At 43.3% G+C, this 11,793-nt stretch overlaps 4 protein-coding genes and 1 non-coding gene across 5 annotated transcripts; 3 read left to right on the top strand and 2 right to left on the bottom strand.

Moving 5' to 3' along the window:
* Positions 1 to 1,766: 1,766 nt before the first annotated feature.
* On the bottom strand, positions 1,767 to 4,209 carry PADG_04496 (uncharacterized protein; the record flags this gene model as incomplete). Its single annotated transcript, XM_010761714.1, has 6 exons — positions 1,767 to 2,061; positions 2,326 to 2,396; positions 2,459 to 2,551; positions 2,632 to 3,416; positions 3,479 to 3,928; positions 4,026 to 4,209. 6 exons carry the CDS (start codon positions 4,207 to 4,209, stop codon positions 1,767 to 1,769), a joined length of 1,878 nt encoding a protein of 625 aa, XP_010760016.1.
* A 497-nt stretch (positions 4,210 to 4,706) lies between these two features.
* On the top strand, positions 4,707 to 6,699 carry PADG_04495 (uncharacterized protein; the record flags this gene model as incomplete). Its single annotated transcript, XM_010761973.1, has 6 exons — positions 4,707 to 5,211; positions 5,354 to 5,376; positions 5,427 to 5,463; positions 5,525 to 6,393; positions 6,528 to 6,564; positions 6,632 to 6,699. 6 exons carry the CDS (start codon positions 4,707 to 4,709, stop codon positions 6,697 to 6,699), a joined length of 1,539 nt encoding a protein of 512 aa, XP_010760275.1.
* Positions 6,700 to 7,748: 1,049 nt separating this feature from the next.
* PADG_04494 (uncharacterized protein) lies at positions 7,749 to 8,526 on the bottom strand (the record flags this gene model as incomplete). Its single annotated transcript, XM_010761713.1, has 3 exons — positions 7,749 to 7,879; positions 7,918 to 7,973; positions 8,288 to 8,526. 3 exons carry the CDS (start codon positions 8,524 to 8,526, stop codon positions 7,749 to 7,751), a joined length of 426 nt encoding a protein of 141 aa, XP_010760015.1.
* A 610-nt stretch (positions 8,527 to 9,136) lies between these two features.
* PADG_11774 lies at positions 9,137 to 9,208 on the top strand. Its single transcript has one exon. It is a non-coding gene; the product is annotated as a tRNA-Arg (tRNA).
* Positions 9,209 to 10,390: 1,182 nt separating this feature from the next.
* On the top strand, positions 10,391 to 11,163 carry PADG_04493 (SUMO-conjugating enzyme ubc9; the record flags this gene model as incomplete). Its single annotated transcript, XM_010761972.1, has 4 exons — positions 10,391 to 10,428; positions 10,541 to 10,701; positions 10,800 to 10,823; positions 10,910 to 11,163. 4 exons carry the CDS (start codon positions 10,391 to 10,393, stop codon positions 11,161 to 11,163), a joined length of 477 nt encoding a protein of 158 aa, XP_010760274.1.
* Positions 11,164 to 11,793: the final 630 nt, after the last annotated feature.

Below are 11,793 nucleotides of genomic sequence, written 5' to 3'. Positions count from 1 at the left end.
GCATCAGTGTGAAAATTTTCAATTTTTTCTTCCCTTCCTCCCTCACTTTTGCCTAGCTTTCTTATGTTACTCGTGGAAAAGAAGTGTAGGTTGTTTTTTCTTTTTCTTGTACTTATTTGTTGTGATTCCATGCTTGTTTTTTATAGACTTGTCTAAGTAACTTAAATTTTCGCTACAATACTTCCGCACCTAAAATTCCGCATATCCTTCGTACTCTTTATCCATACGTCTCTCTAAAATACTTCTCCTATTCCTCCCTCCCTTTTTGCTTCCTGTCTCTCTCTTGGCTTTCTTTTGGAAATGGAACATGTGTGTAATTGATGCCTTTCTGTCCGGTTTTCCCCTTCTTGAGCTTTTATCCTGCCTTCAAAAAGAGCAGAGGAGATACTGGGGAAAAGTCGAGGTACCTATCTATGTAATCATTTTATTTCGCTCTTCCTATACCTGGGGCAGTTTTCATTTTCTTGGTACCCTGACTTATATTCTGTAGTTGTGAAGAGAAAAGGAGCTAATAGTTATCTCCTCCCTATACATATGGGGATATGTGAGTATATGCAATACTTTACACGGTGATTATATTCAGCTTTTTTGTTCGAAATTGGTTCAATGTTTACTTGATGATAAACTGGAGGCTGTTTATTGTTTCGTGCCGCCTGTATATTCCGGCCTCTCCTGTGTTTTGTATAGCTCTAGATGTTCAAATCAGCCAGCCCCAAAACTTACACGCTCTCTCGAGGAAACAAGTGGTCAACATGGTACGCATGGGGTATGGAACGATCAACGCATTCTACGACCCTGTAGACCTGCCAGTCCATGTTGGCTACTGCAAAGCAGAGGTGAAGATCACAGACTGACGCGTCTCAATTGCACGTAGTTGGTGGCTTTGAAGGGACTGTAGGAATATCAAGGGCATTATCGCTCTTCCAGATATTGTATCACTCACCATCTTGCTCTCTGCTCTGCAGACGAAGTACGGTGACGTATGCTCTGGTTCGTGTTTACCTCAAAAGAGGAAGTACGGGAATATCTTTGCGGTAGGTTGTTTCAAAAGGCATTCTGCAAGCATAGAGATTACTTTCGGGATGACTTTAGTTTTCCACCTCTTGTCAGACAATGGCCGCTTGTTGCTGCTGTTATGGTTGCACAGGTTCCATCTAGGTCAGGGGCAGTGTAATGAAATAGAGTTATCTGGGAGATGTTCGTGTCCACGATACACAAGCAAGATGGCCTCTGTGCTATTTGTGTATTCCCTTCAACATGTAATATGGAGGAAGACGGGCCGAGATTTTGAATATTCTGGAGAACTTAGCACATATATACATATGCATACCTACCAACTCTATGTTCCATGCCTTTCCCACATTATCTACCTCTTCTTTAAGCATCAGCTAGCTCTTCTTTTAAGAATCACGAAAATCGAACCGTTGATCAAAAGGACATATCAAAGGGTTAGAATGCGAAGATACCCTCTCCATCGCAAGCTAGACAATTGTTGTTGCCTGTTTCACCCACTCAACATCCATCGAGCATACACATAACCCCTCGAGAAGCTCCCCAACATCCTTTTGCCACATCATCCTAAACCCCCCTCCCAAATCGAACAAAGTCAACACCCCATAAAATCGATTCGTAAAATTAAAAAAAATAAAATAAAATAAAATAAAATAAAAATAAACCACAACCCGCGCCGCTATGTGCCATAAAATCCACTGGTGCCATGTTCTCTGCGGCCATGGAACTTCCGACTCTTCTAACACCAACGGCATTCAGAATAACGACTTGCCCTGCGACGCAGCGATGCGCTCAGGAACCGCGTGCGCAAAGGTTGAGGAAGTGCGCATTCCGATGTATGGGATGTGTGCGCGCTGTAGGGATTTGAGGGGTGAGACATTTAGAGGTGTGGAAAGGAGGGTTGAGGTGGAGAACGAGAGGTGCAAATAGGAACGAGGAGGGGGTAATGGCGGAGATAGAGGGAGATGGCTTTTGCGTGGAGGTGGCCGGTTGAGGAGGGATTGAGAGTGATTGGGAATTGCTAGATCTGAGGAAGTGGAGTGGTGGTATCTGACAAGGGACACGAGTTTAATATAGACTGGTGGGTATATATCTAATTTACACGTTTTGAAAACAATAGTTAAATTTATGGCGTGTAAATCCAGCGTGGAACAAGACTTATATGTAAGATAGGCTTTATAGAGTGCCCACTTGAAATGATACAAGGGGTGGGGATGTGTTCTTCACCCAAATCATGCAAAAGAGAGACAAGGAGGAAGAGAGCAAGAAATACGAGGAGCCCATATCACCTATTCGTATATGCCCTGTTCAAACCTTTCGACATCGAAAAACCGTGCCGTTATGGTATTTCCGTTGAAAATCCGCCCTTCAAGTGCATTGACCGCCTATCATTCTTTAATTAGGGACCATAATTGAAAATCCAATCACTTCGGGGCTAGTAACTTACTCGCAATGCGGAAAGCTGACTCGTAAACTTTACAAATACGGGAATTGTCCCCGTGGCGTTGCGATCGATGAAGACTCGTTCCACTCTTCCATACTATTACATAGCATATATGTTAGCAACAACATCAACAAAAGCCGAGATCTCGTTTTCTCAGGGAGTATAGCCCCAAATACCTTTTCAGCACACTCGTCTCCAATCTCTTGCATCAAACCTCCACCTTCACCACCCTCAAGCTCTGCATCCAGATCCATTCCGTCAACCATGCCGTGAAGCACTACCACTTCACTCATTCGCCCAAATTTGCCATCATCTGATGCCTTCTGTTTTCCACCGATAATCTTAGCTCTTCCAGCGGGGGTTGCAAAGCCTCCGCCCTCAGAATCCGGTTTTTTCTTTTGTTTTTCTAGCTTGACCTGCAAGGGTTTGACTATTCCTTCCCCACTGGCGCCCAAACCGGACCCCTTGGTCCAACCATACTTTGTGAGCAGCCTCTCCGCAAATCCTTTCTGGCCGGGTCGAAGGGATCGGGGCGCTTCTCCATCTACTTCTTGTTTACTATCTTCCTCTTCTGCAAAAGTCGCCTCCAGCTCCGCTTCCGTTGCAGGAATCTCTTCAGGAGCTGGAGGTAACGTGTACCGGACTGGGGCTCTAGATATGGTGGCAGAAGAAAAAACTTGGTCAGACGGAGTGACTGGAGGAGGAGTAGGTTGATATGATGACGGCAGGGGCGCAGAAGGACTAGGCATATTTGTCGGGTTAGTATCTGGTGGTGGGTACATATTCTGACTCAGCCGGAGCCGTCGAGCATATGCATCTTCCCCAGTTGCATCATCTGGGATTGGTGCAGAAGGCGCCGGAGCGGGTTCTGATGAACCCTCCGAATCCTGCTGTGCAGGGCGAGGTTCATTAAGGTTTGGAGGAGGAGCAAAGTTGAGTCCTGGAGGTACAAATCGTCGTTCTGTATAGGAACGTTAGAAAAGCAGAATTCCATCAAATGGTAAAGAATTAGCCGAGTCTTACGGTTTCTTGGAGATCGCGAATAGTCTTCATCACTATCCGTATCACTGCTTGTTCTAGCCATCCGATGTGCATAGAGCCGGTCCTTCCATTCTCGAACTTCCCGTATTTTTTCCTCACTGTGCCTGTATGCTTCATAGGTATTTGGTCGCGAAGGGTCGTAAATATCATCCCAATTCTGGAGATTTGTTTCTTCCTCTCGATTCTTCTTGCGCTTTTTGCGGCCACCCCGCTGTCGTTTTTCTCCGTCATAAAACCCGTTCACATCGTCATCGTCGGCTGTTGTAGCCCAATCTGCAAGCGTCGTCTTTGCAACAGGTTTCGCAAGAGTTCCAACCGCAGGAGATGTGCCAGTCGCGGATCCAATTACAGGAGCCTTGGGAACTCCGGATTTAGCTTTAGCTTTATGGGAAGCCAACTGAGGCCTTTTGGTAGGCTGAAACCGTAGAGAAGCTGATTATTCCATAGAGCAAGGCCAACAGCACAAACGAGTGAGCAAATAAAATCGGTATATTAAGAATGAATGGTCGGGGAAGGGCAATTTGGCTACCAGAACTTATCTGCTGCTTCTTTGAAGTTGCATCGTCTTGTTGTGCTTCGGTTTCTCCGGCTTGCTTAAACACAGCTGGAGCACGCGAAATAGTTCCAGGGGTGAAACTACTATCTGAAGACGGATCAAGCAAGTTGGCGTAAAGCGACATCAAACCACCCTCTGGGGGAGGATGGGAAGCCATGCTGAGTAGCAAGAATTAGGCTCGACGGCTGCTCATAAATGCCAGCACAATAAATGATTAGCGGCAACAAACACGCTGGGTATCCACAAGGCATAGACACCTACACGCCGTGGTGCGAAAATAGATTGCTTGTTTGAACTTGAACGTTGTTGTTTTTGTCGTCGGTCTGTCGCAGACGCAGGGAAATTTCAAGCGAAGTCGGGGAGGGGGATACTTGGCAGCTTTGCAAGTGTTTGCAGTTGATTGGGAACATTTATTATCCGCGCACGTCATCGGTTAGCTAAGCTTTTATTCGTCATGACATTAGGTTCCGGAGTCATAGTAAATAGTCACCAGCATCAAAGATCTTTGATGTGTCTCTGGTATGATTCATACCTGATTTTAAGTTAATTATACAATTCACAAGATACTTGCTCCATTTTTTTGATTTACAGTAACTATGATATTGGATTTTAGAATTTGGATTCTGTCTTAATTGGTATATTCCGTCTTCGGCGATGTCTACTTTAGCAAATTCATTCCCGGACAACAAGTCCACTGCGATTATCGTTCCCGGCAAACCACCGGTATTAATATCATATCAGCGACTGTGTTCCGACGTCCTGTCATTCCAAGCGAGACTTGCCAACCTGGGGATTTTGCCAGGGGCAGCTGTTTCTATAGCGCTGACCAATTCCTACGAGTTCATCGTCTCCTTCCTCGCCGTCTCATTGCAGAGAGCAATTGCAGCGCCTCTGAATCCAGCATACAAGCAGGATGAGTTCGAATTCTACATTGATGACCTGAGTTCTGCATTGGCGCTTGTCCCTAAGGGCTCTTTGGAAAATGATGTATCCGCTGTCCGTGCTGCTAGAAAATATTCTGCTGCCATCGCTGAATGCTATTGGAATGGAGAGGAGGTGGTTTTGGACGTGAAGGAGATTGGGAAATTGGCTGCAAAGGGTGGTGTTAAGAGGGAGGAGCCTCAGCCTGATGACATCGCCTTGGTGCTCCACACATCTGGTAAGTCTAAGTTTTAAGCAGCAGTGGTCAGGAATTTGGACAGCTGCAAATCGAATTATATCCTCTGAATGTCGCAGTTTAAGACGTTTCTCTACCGTCCATTTGTAAGTAAAGGGTACAAGAATGCTAATATCTATATCAGGGACTACTGGCAGGCCGAAAGCTGTAAGTTGACAAAAGATCATCCGTTAGAATATTCTGCTCATGATATCTAGGTACCCTTGACCCACCGGAATCTTATAAGGACCATGAGTATGTTCAATTGTTGAAAGCCATTTGATTTTCAATCTCTATTCTAACAAAAATACTTCAGAAAATATCAAAGAAACATACAAACTCACGGAGAAGGACCGGACGCTGCTTGTGATGCCTCTATTCCATGTTCATGGCTTGCTAGCAGCATTCCTTGCACCCCTGCTCTCGGGAGGCTCTGTCATCGTTCCCGAAAAATTCTCAGCTTCGTCATTCTGGTCTGAATTTATTACGTACAAGGCAAACTGGTACACCGCAGTACCTACTATTCACCAGATCCTCCTAAAGACTCCTCTCCCTAATCCTATGCCGAAAATTCGATTCATTCGCTCCTGCTCCTCCCCATTGTCCCCCAAAACTTTTCATGAATTGGAGAAAACTTTCCATGCCCCAGTTCTGGAGGCTTATGCAATGACAGAAGCAGCGCACCAGATGACGAGCAATCCCCTGCCTCCAGGGAAACGACAACCAGGAACAGTAGGTATAGGCCAGGGCGTGGAGGTTAAAATCCTCGACCAGGACGGAAATGAAGTTCCTCAGGGTTCTGAAGGGGAAATCTGTGTTCGTGGAGAGAATGTCACCAAGGGATACCTCAATAACCCTGCAGCAAACGACTCATCCTTCACGAAATCTGGCTTCTTCCGCACAGGCGACCAGGGAAAGAAAGACAAGGATGGTTATGTCTTCATTACGGGGCGTATTAAGGAGCTAATCAATAAGGGGGGTGAGAAAATCAGCCCTATTGAGCTTGATAACATAATTGCGCATAACCCCAATGTGGCGGAAGCAGTATCTTTTGCTATTCCAGACGCCCACTATGGTGAAGACATAGGGGTAGCAGTTGTCTTGAAACAAAAAGGAAGTATGTCGGAAGACAACCTGAAATCATGGATTGCTCCAAAGGTTGCCAAGTTCAAGATTCCGAAGAAGGTACTGTTTAGATATATTTCACCAATCATCCCCCTTGCTTTAGAAAAAGCCCGAGGTTGTTCCTATTTTCTTCGTACATTTAACTAACATATAACTTTTTTTTTTTTTTTTTTTTTTTTTTTTTTTTTTTGCAGATATGGATTCTCCCCGAAATCCCTAAAACAGCAACTGGTAACTAAGCTTTCTGTACCATCCATCGATCATTTTCCTTCCATCTTAACTAACTCAATATCTCCAGGTAAAATACAGCGGCGCAAAGTTGCTGAAGCGATATTAAAGAGGGAGTCCCCCAGTCCAAAACTGTAAAATCAATAACTCAAATGTGTATTCAAGTTTGCAAAGTTGACAATAGAGAGATACATGTGCAGCATATCCATCCTCACAACAGACTCCCGGCCCAAGAGATAAGGCCGCTTCCACAAATCGATGGAATCTATGAAAATTTTACCTGTCTAGGAATTTGTTGCACCTGGACTAAAAGAGCAGCTGGAATCAATGTTTTACTAATAAATTTTTTTTTTTGAAAAATATTATTGCTTAATGTCACCGCTTTGGTTTTATTTCACATTCTCATGTTGTATTTGATGATGATTGGTTCACTTGACATCTTGTGACAGTGCTATTTATGCTTGTTCTACAGCAGAAGTATAAAGTCCTACATGAGACATTGTTATGAAGATAAACATATATTTTGCTTATACTTTAGCCCGCCTTCCTTTTGCGTAACTATCACTCAAAATACAAAGGCTTGAAAGAAAGAATATTTACGGTATTTAAATGAATATAACCGGGTTAATCAGTCCAGATTTGAAATCCGAAAATCAAAGACAACTATATATATCTATATGCGCTTTATGATCTTGAGAAATCAGACCGCATTTATTCATGGACATTTCCTTCGTGCACTCAATTGGCTCAGATTCGGCCAAAACTTCGCTCCGATAACCATGGCCGCTAAAGCAATTTCGAAAACCCCCAAAGTTACAGCGGGAGCCGTATAGCGGATTTAAACTGTAGAGGATTAGTTTACATGAAAATATGAAGGCGGGGGAACTTGTGAGTTGGAGGCTCAACACACCGGAGTAATTTGCATCTGGAGATTTGATTAGTATATGATTTGAGTGACTCCGATCAGAAAAGTGGGAAGTTGAGAACTGAATAAGGAGGAATGACATGTGTAGGGTGTGATAAAACGAAACAAAAAGATCAAATAATTACGAAGGGGGAGTAGGAAGGGTTCGGGAATACACATACATTGTCAATATCCCACACTCCTGACGTTGCATAGATGTCCTTTGACAATTGCTCTCGCACAGCTTCAGGGGACTCAGAAACTACGATCAACACACTCCCTTTCATGGGGGGTGTCTGTCCTTCTTCAGGATGATATTCAAGCAATGCTCCTGGAAATCCAATTGATTAACTTGATGGCTTTTGCAATTTTCCAGTTCTCCGGTTCTGGCAATATCAGACACAAATTGGAGGACTTGCATCATGGTAAGTCAGGGAAGATTCATATTTTACCTCCAAGTTTGAGAAATCCGGAGTCTAGTACTGGTTTAATGTTGGCGAGGTGAACACTGCATATATGTAATTAGCCATTGTTCACATGATATCGAGAGAGGCAAGTCACGGCGGTGAGAAGGGGATACCAGAGGCTTAGCCTCTAGAAAAGCTGTCATGAGCACAGCTATGCATATCCCTCTTACATTGATCTAGTTTACATGCAATCTATAAGGCTCCCGCTGAGCCAGCCCCAGGCACGGGCGGTAGCCCAAAAGGGGTACCAGATACTCATACTCTCCTTAACAGAACCCATCGCAAAGACATGCAACAAGTTACGACACAAGAAAAAAAGAAAGGAAGAGGGCATATATGTGTATTCAAAACTCACTTTCGAACATCTATTCTCCTCTGCAATGACCCCTCCTTATCCGGCACAATTACCAAATACTCATTCTTCTTTCCGGCAGTCGACCCCATTTTCCGCTGCTGATGGGGGCTGATGAATGAACGTAAGAGATGGTTCGCAGCTAGAAGATTCTTTGTGGGAGAGGCAGGATAATGATATTGATACAAATACTGAACACGACAGCGACGATGAAGGGAGAGAAGGGGGTTTCGGGAAGCCATTTGTTATACGTATCCCTCTCGCTGCGGTCAACTCATGTGGGGCAATTGGAGTTCGGGAGAGATGGTATATAACGACGCCTTTTATTGAACTATTTATAGATCACCTGTTTTAGGGCGCTCCAACCAAAGCAAGCAACAACATTCAAATGGTCTTAAACCCTCAAAAGTCCCGTAAATACATCACTTTTAAGTATCGAATTATTTTCAATTAAAATGTTACATACATACCAAAATGAGTCTGTGCATTAGGTTCTATCACCAAATGTCAAGCACACCGGAATTGTGTCTCGACATGGAGAAGAGAAGTTGAGACAATTTGTTGGCAGATAACTATCGTTACAAAAAGATGAGATTGCAACAGTTAGTTATCAGAGGCACTTTCTGACAATAACTGAGCGCTCAATTTCATATTTCAATTCAAAGTTCCAAACAAAACAATAATTTCTAACATTATCTGTTTCAAATTGATGGAAATTTGTCAATAAATTATGTGTAGTACAAAGAGCAGCACTGGGAAATTACCATACCTGGATTAGTGAACTGCTTGGCAACAGAGCATATATGAACCTACTTGAAAACTTTTTTCCAGAATCTAAAAAGTCATGTAACAGCCCTCGTAGCCCAATGGTAGGGCGTCAGACTTCTAATCTGAAGGTTGCGGGTTCGAGTCCCGCCGGGGGTATAATTCGATTATATCCGATGTTTATGATTTTTACGTTGCTGCATGCTTCCTCTGGAAGAGATTGTTTTTTATAATTCTTATCTTCTTCAGCTTTGCGTAATATTTTGGGTGGAGAAGCCTTTCGTCGGATTGGAGCTGTTTAATATTTAAATGGATAGCAAATCTATTCATCAATTGTTTACTCTCGGGGAAATCTGCTGTAGAGGGTGTTTTCTCCAGTATAGAATATATTTATGGATCCATCTCTTTGGGGCGGAAAGGAAGGGAAATGTGAGCAATGATGTAGCATATATGAGCTAGGTTGAATTGCAGTAGTCCGAGATCAAAACATTACGAATCACCCAAGCAATTTTTCTCAGGAATGTTGTGATCAGCGAGGGATCTGATTTGGTATGATTTTGAGCGACGACTTCCTTGGGGTCGCTTTCGACGGAAGGACAGCTTACCCGGGATTGTGCCCGAGCGTCGTGATATACTTTTGCTAAGTTGAAAACAGTGCAAGGTGTAAGAAGGCTCCAGACTCTCACATCAGGATATACTAAGAAATTGAACTATGAGCTGCATGATATTATACGACGTCCAGGAGAAGCTGAAGACATTCTGTCTCGATCAGCGCACCGTCATATATACTTGAAAATATTAATCAGGGCGATGGAGGAGGCAAAACGAGGAGATAAAAGAAAAACAAAGAAATTATACAAAAGAATACACACTTTCTTTAATCATGAACTGGTAGAAATAATTCTCACCTCATCATGAGTGTAGTTCCCACAAACAAAATTCAACAAATGATATATTTGCAGCCTGTCTCTGTTCCCTCAAGTTCAGATTAACAAGAAAAGAAGGTTTGAGAAGGTGGTTAGCCGCCAACAAACCATGTGGAATGATAGCTTAGCGACTTTCCCGCTGATCTTACCTGATTTTGTCCCAGGCTTGGCAACTTTCCCAGTGCTTTGAGTTCAGCTTCAACGTCCTTGACTATCATATCATCACATCTTCTCTCTCTCTTTTGGTAAAGTGAAACTAATACCGTTCAAACTGCTTATTTATTACTATATACCGGATTAATTCTACTTTCAAAAGCTCAATTGATTATCTCTCAAGACCGCCGCCCCTCTCCCTCTTATCTTGGACCATCCATATCCCATTCCAGGTTACAAGCATTCGAACCCATCAGCAACCATGTCATCTCTCTGCACAAATCGTCTGACGGAAGAACGGTCAGTTTGAAGCTAGCTAGTATTTCAATTTTTGATTTCGATATTTGCCCTTTCTCAGCGGTTCATTTTTTACTGACAATTCCGCAATGATCCTTCCCTTATAATCCTGCAGAAAGCAATGGCGAAGAAACCACCCCTATGGCTTTTATGCAAAGCCACGCAGAAACGCAGCAGGAGCACAGGACATGCAGTATTGGCAATGTGGGATCCCCGGGAAGCCTGACACAATATGGGAAGGGGGACTGTTTAAGCTGGACGTCATCTTTCCCGACGGTGGGTGTGCTGTGCTTCAACCCAAATATATATATGTATATTCACGTATTTATTTGGAAAACCGGATTCTAACTGCGATTTCTGATACCTAACTACAGAGTACCCAACCAAGCCGCCAAAGTGTATGTCGAGTCACGCTCTCGACTTTCGCCGTTCATTCCCCCATACACATCCACACACATACATACTTACTAACTTCTTTCCCAAGGCAAATTCGTGCCGCCCCTCTTCCATCCCAACGTCTACCCCTCCGGCACAGTCTGTCTATCCATCCTCAACGAAGAAGAAGGCTGGAAGCCAGCTATAACCATCCCACAAATCCTTGTTGGGATCCAAGCGCTTCTGGACGACCCGAACCCGGAGTCGCCTGCGCAGGCAGAAGCCTATACCCTATTTAAGAAAGATCGTGCTGCGTACGAGAAGAAAGTTAGACAGGTTGTTAAAGAGAATCCGGGACTGTAGCTCTCCTATCTTCTTGTTTCCTTCTGGTATACAAAGCCTACGATGCTTCTGCTATTATGATGATTATGAGGAGGAGATGAGATGAGATGGGTGTGGTTGGGAATTGCTGTCCTGGCTCTGAAAGTGTATTTTAATTCTTGGTTTGTAGCAGGGCGTCCCTGGTTGTTTCTTATTTGGCAATTTTCTTTTTCTTTTACTTTTTCTATTACCTTTTTCATTACTCTTTTTCCCTCTATAGTTTTCCATCTTCTTTAGTACAGGAACTGGGTTAGGAGAGATCTTACAATAAATGATGAGCAACATATTCTGATAATTCTTTACACGTGATACAATTCCAAAATGCTTGGAAAGCTATGTTTGGGAGGGAGAGATTTACTTCTAATTATTGTATCTTTAATTGCATCAACATGATTTCCACATTGTAGCGGAGCGATCACTATATCTATTTAATAATCCTTATCGAATAACTCACTAACTAGTTTACCTTATACTTTGCTCTTCAATACCGTAAAGAGGCCTGGAAATGGGAGGAATGTGCGGGAAAGTTGAGCTATCCCAGCTAGTTAGAGTTGAAACGATATAAAAGCAGATAGAGTTCGGGATTATTTTTTATATTCATTTATATTTAAA

Source organism: Paracoccidioides brasiliensis, assembly GCF_000150735.1.
Source record: "Paracoccidioides brasiliensis Pb18 unplaced genomic scaffold supercont2.5, whole genome shotgun sequence".
NCBI classification, from domain to species: domain Eukaryota; kingdom Fungi; phylum Ascomycota; class Eurotiomycetes; order Onygenales; family Ajellomycetaceae; genus Paracoccidioides; species Paracoccidioides brasiliensis.
Note: the sequence above shows the minus strand (reverse complement) of the source record. Positions and strands in the feature narration are given on the sequence as shown.